Source organism: Mesitornis unicolor, unplaced genomic scaffold (assembly GCF_000695765.1).
Source record: "Mesitornis unicolor isolate BGI_N332 unplaced genomic scaffold, ASM69576v1 scaffold52838, whole genome shotgun sequence".
In the NCBI taxonomy this organism is placed as follows: Eukaryota; Metazoa; Chordata; class Aves; order Mesitornithiformes; family Mesitornithidae; genus Mesitornis; species Mesitornis unicolor.
This window is the reverse complement of record NW_010202306.1, coordinates 1-4,711: the sequence shown is the minus strand read 5'-3', so window position 1 is coordinate 4,711 and position 4,711 is coordinate 1. Positions and strand designations below refer to the sequence as shown.

Below are 4,711 nucleotides of genomic sequence, written 5' to 3'. Positions count from 1 at the left end.
AACCTCAGATAACTTGCTATGGATACTGCATCGGACACAACACTCAGGACAAGAGCAGTTCAGTGTTTCCTTCCTCCAGCCCAGACAAGATTAACCAACGGAATATGTCGTCTCTACCTGTCAAGTATAGGGCGAAAGAAATGAAGCGGTGGTATTTGCTGAGAATTCGCAGGGGCTCCTCTCTCTGAACCAGGGTGAAGAAATAATCTGTGACAGTCTCCCCATAGAAGAAGTAGTTTACGCAGAGCAGGAAGTACCTGTGAGGGATGCAGATGCTCATTAGCAGGAACCCTAACAGGTTTCTGGAGAAAGACAGAAAGCGAGTGATCCCTGAGGTCTTGGCATTGCTCTGGTTCACTGCAATCAGGCTATCTTCAGGTGACAGCCAGAACTTCATTTCCCCAGCTTAGAAATGTCACCTTCATTTAAACCGGTGGCTGCAGCGCTCAGATCCACCTGGGACAGATGACACATCCAGGTTGGCTTGTGGCCTTGTGATGCACAGGGACTTTCTGCCTTTAGGTGGCAGTCCTCAACAGGCCTCTGCGAGCTCCTGCAGCCCAAAAGCACCCGCTCTACGCTTTCTGAAAGCGCTGCTCCTGCCCTCACGTCCCAGTGCTCAGCGCTGTTTCACAACCACCTAAGAACTCCCATCCCACCCAAGCAGCCACATCCGTCTCTAAGTGGTGATGCCCGTCGATGCTGTCCCTCACACAGGGATTCAAATCTCTGCACTTCATTTACAAAGTTTATCACTGTGGGCTCTTCCAAGACATTGATCTGTCAGGATCTGGGGGGGCTTTTTCTTCACAAGAGCTGCTAACACACGACACTGGGCAACGCACAGCGACCCCAGGGTCTCTGGTTTGGAGGCAGCCAGACGATGCCCTTGCTGCCTGTCTGCAATGGGACGAAGCATCAGCGCTACACACAAACCTGGGGAGGGGAGCAGCCTCCTTACTCACCAGCTCAGCGTCCTGAACCAGGGCAGGTCATACGAGTGGTACACGTTATAGCCAATGGTGATAATCTCGTGGAAACATTTGATCTGGACACACATCACCTGCACAGAAAGACACCCAGAAGCTGTAATATACGTTGGTTAAACATCTCTTTCCTCAAGGAGATAAAAACCATAAACGTGCAGAGCAAAAGATACTTTGGCAGTCGCTGTCAGTCTGGCAGGAGTCTCCTAATCCAACAAGGGAAGCTCACCATGTTGTTTTTCCCTCCCCTTTCCTCTGCAGGAGGAAATTATTACTTTATTTGTTTGTATTAAGTTTCAATTGCAGCCAAATGCTGACTGCCAGGGCAGGCGGTCACAGATTCCTTCCAGGTTTCATCCATGGTGTGAGGAATCCAGCAAGCTGAATAAGGAGCTCCAAAATATGAGGCTCTGAGCTTCCCACCCCAGCAATGGTCCCAGCAACCTTCCCCCCTGCCGCTGCATCTCTCGGGAGCACTTACTATCGTCATTAAGACCATGGGTCCCAAGTAGATGATGATGAAGAAGAAGGTAATCATTGCCAGCGTGAGGATGCCTCTTACCCACCAGTTCTTCCATCTAGGCCACAGAGAAGGAAAGATGTTAGAGAAAATCAAAACAAAGCAAGGAAGCAGGACTGCACTTCTGCTCCCTGCACATCACAGGAAGGACACTGAGCTCTGGAAACCCCAAATTTCCTTTCAGTGCTGCAGAGAGACCTTGGTCCACTGGAGAAGGCCTGGACTTCAGCTCAGTCTTCCCTGCTATGACCAGCACTAAATGCAGAAAGCATTGGCCAGGAGCAGAGCACCTCCAGGTGCACTGAAATGGGCAGGAGAGCATCTGTTCCTATCCTGGGACAGGTTTCCCACACCTCAGACAAGATGCATGATAAGTTCAAGTAAAACAAGTAGATGCTGTGCTTAGGGACATGGTCTGGTGGTGCACTTAGGGCTTGTTCGATGGTTGGACTCGATGGTCTTAAAGGTGTTTTCCAACCAAAACCATTCTATGACTCTAAAATGGGGACCATTACCCCTCTCTGCACTCCTTTTTAAGAGGACACACAGGCTCTGGGGTGTTGTACCCTCGCTACTCCCCAACAGGTCCTGCCTTGAGCCTCTCCCATCCTCACAGCACACCCAGGAGAGACTCGTCCTCCCCTGACACAAATAAGCAGCTTTCCCCCTAAAGCAGTCTGTAAAGAACGTTCCCAGTTCGTTCTTAAATCTCACCCATATCAGCAGCTTTTCTCATGCATCCCTGCAGAAGTAGGTCACAGAAGTGGTTAAAAACCACCGCAACTGAAGTCTGTGCTGAGAGCGCTGTCAAAGCGAAACACAACCATCCTCTGCCCTACCGAGGCCTCTTTTCACCTGCCCAGACCCAGCAAGCAGCGAGGAGGCCGTCCTGCAGCGCTCCCCTGCCACCGGTCCCCTCCCACGCTCAGCAGCTCTGGGCGCTGCTCTCTGCTCTCCCCCTACCATCACCGTCACCTTCTGCTTCCTGTGGCCTGGGGGGCACCTTCCTGCTCCCACGCTGCAGAGGGGGAGCTCAGCACTCCCCAAAGCTGCTTGTTCAGCTGCCAGCAGCCCCTGTCAGGGCTGGGAAAGCTGCAGTGAGGATGCAGGGCCCTGGCAGCAGAGGAAAGCGATGCTCAGTGGGCGCTACCTTGAGGAGAGGTTGGAGAGAGCTCTGTTCAGGACCTCTGGAGTGTCATCCGATGTGGGCACCGGGGGCAAGCCTCCGAATTCGGATTTGCTTTCGCTGTCTGACGCTGTCTCTCCATCCAGCTTGTTCTCAGATTCTGACTCCTGGAAGTTAAAAGAGAGGAGACTCAGATTTGTAAGGGCAGTGTCAGGAGGAAGGAGCCAGGCTCTGCTCTGGGATGTCCATGACAGGACAAGGGCAACGGGTGCAGCTGGAGCACAGGAGGTTGATGTGAACACGAGGACAAACTTTGTCAGTGTGAGGGCACAGAGCATGGCCCAGGCTGCCCAGAGAGGTTGTGGAGTCTCCTTGTGTGGAGACACCCAAAGCCCTGGCCGTGTTCCTGTGGGACTGCTCTGGTGATCCTGCTCTGGGGGTTGCACTGGGGGAGCTTTCCAGGTCCCTTCCAACTCCTCATACTCTGTGATCCTGTGGACATCTACCCCCACTCTGCTTCAGCATGAGAGAAAATATTCTGGGTGTTACATGGGGTGAAACAGCACCAGGTGTTTCAGGTGGGTTTTATACCCCTTATCAGTCCCAGCAGCAGCTACTGAAGAGGATCTGCTCCCTCTGAACAGTGACAGACACCTCGCGGTTGATTAATGAGCACCTCCGAGCGCAGCAAGCGCCTAAGGGACGCAGGCTTGTTAGCAGGAATTTTTACAAGGTCTCCCGATCCCCCGGCAGATCTCCAAGTATGCAACATCGCCCAAATTAGACAGAAAGAAAGGCCTCAGAGCAGACAGGCTCAAGGCTTCCAGACGGACTTCTCCAGTGCTGACTTGACATGCGGGCACTAAAAATAACACCGAGCCCATGCTCAGATAGCCAAAGAGGAAGAGCAGGGCTTATCGCTCGGGCCCAACCATCCTCTCTGGCCACAGAAGAAACTTGATGGACTGGAAAGACAGACACGTGCTCTCCCCACCCCAAACCGCTCCGGCACTTAGCTCAGAGCAAAGTCCTGTGTCTGGGGGGTAAATAAATACAGACAGGAGGTTACTGAAGGCCAGTGGTGGAAAAAGGATTACGAGCGACCTCTGGGCTCCCCGGCCACAGTTTTTCCTCCAGTCCAGCTCCTGAACAGAGAATGAACCCAAACTTCTGCCTTTTGCCCCTCATTTCAGCGGCAAAGCTTCATCATCCTCAGTCCTTGGAGCGAGGAAGGAAAATGGTGCTCCCCGGGGAGCACTCGTGCATCGGGTGAGGCACAGCCCGTGCCTCTGGCCTCAGAGCACGGCTATTTTAAAAACTTCCGGAAAAGAGAGCGTGTTTGCAGGAAAAGCAAGGAGGGAGCCAAGCTGGCAAACGCTGGGAGCTCTGCAAGCAAAGCCACTTCATCCCTTTGCCGGGTCCTGCACTTGGGAAACAACAACCCGGTGCAGCGCTACAGGCTTGGAGAGGAGTGGCTGGAAAGCTGCCTGGAGGAGAAGGACCTGGGGGTGTTGGTTGACAGTCGGCTTCACATGAGCCAGCACTGTGCCCACGTGGCCAGAAAAGCCAACGGCATCTTGGCCTGTATTCAAAACAGTGTGACCAGGAGGGCCAGGGAGGTGATCATCCCCCTGGACTCGGCACTGGTGAGGCCGCACCTCGAGTGCTGTGTTCAGTTCTGGGCCCCTCACTATCAGAAGGATGTTGAGATTCTGGAGCGTGTTCAGAGAAGAGCCACAAGGATGGGGAGGGCTCTGGAGAACAAGCCTGATGAGGAGCGGCTGAGGGAACTGGGCTTGTTTAGCCTGGAGAAGAGAAGGCTGAGGGGAGACCTCATCACCACCTCCAACTGCCTCAAGGGAGCTTGTGGAGAGGTGGGTGCTGGTCTCTTCTCCCAGGTGATGGGGGATAGAACAAGGGGAAACGGCACCAAGCTGTGCCAAGGGAGGTTCAGGTCAGAGATAAGGAGGAAGTTCTTTCCTGAGAGGGTCGTCAGAAGCTGGACCAGGCTGCCCAGGGAGCTGATGGAGTCCCCATCCCTGGATGTGTTTAAGAAGTGGGTAGATGAGGTACTTAAGG

The 4,711-nt window shown here is 53.5% G+C and overlaps 1 protein-coding gene across 1 annotated transcript; it reads right to left on the bottom strand.

The window, feature by feature from the left end:
• Positions 1 to 117: 117 nt before the first annotated feature.
• LOC104545244 (phosphatidate cytidylyltransferase 2-like) lies at positions 118 to 2,799 on the bottom strand (the record flags this gene model as incomplete). The annotated part of the gene is made up of 4 exons (XM_010190334.1): positions 118 to 257; positions 966 to 1,063; positions 1,468 to 1,564; positions 2,657 to 2,799. Coding segments are annotated over 4 exons (478 nt in total), but the record flags the coding sequence as incomplete, so codon positions are not given.
• Between the last annotated feature and the right edge of the window lie 1,912 nt (positions 2,800 to 4,711).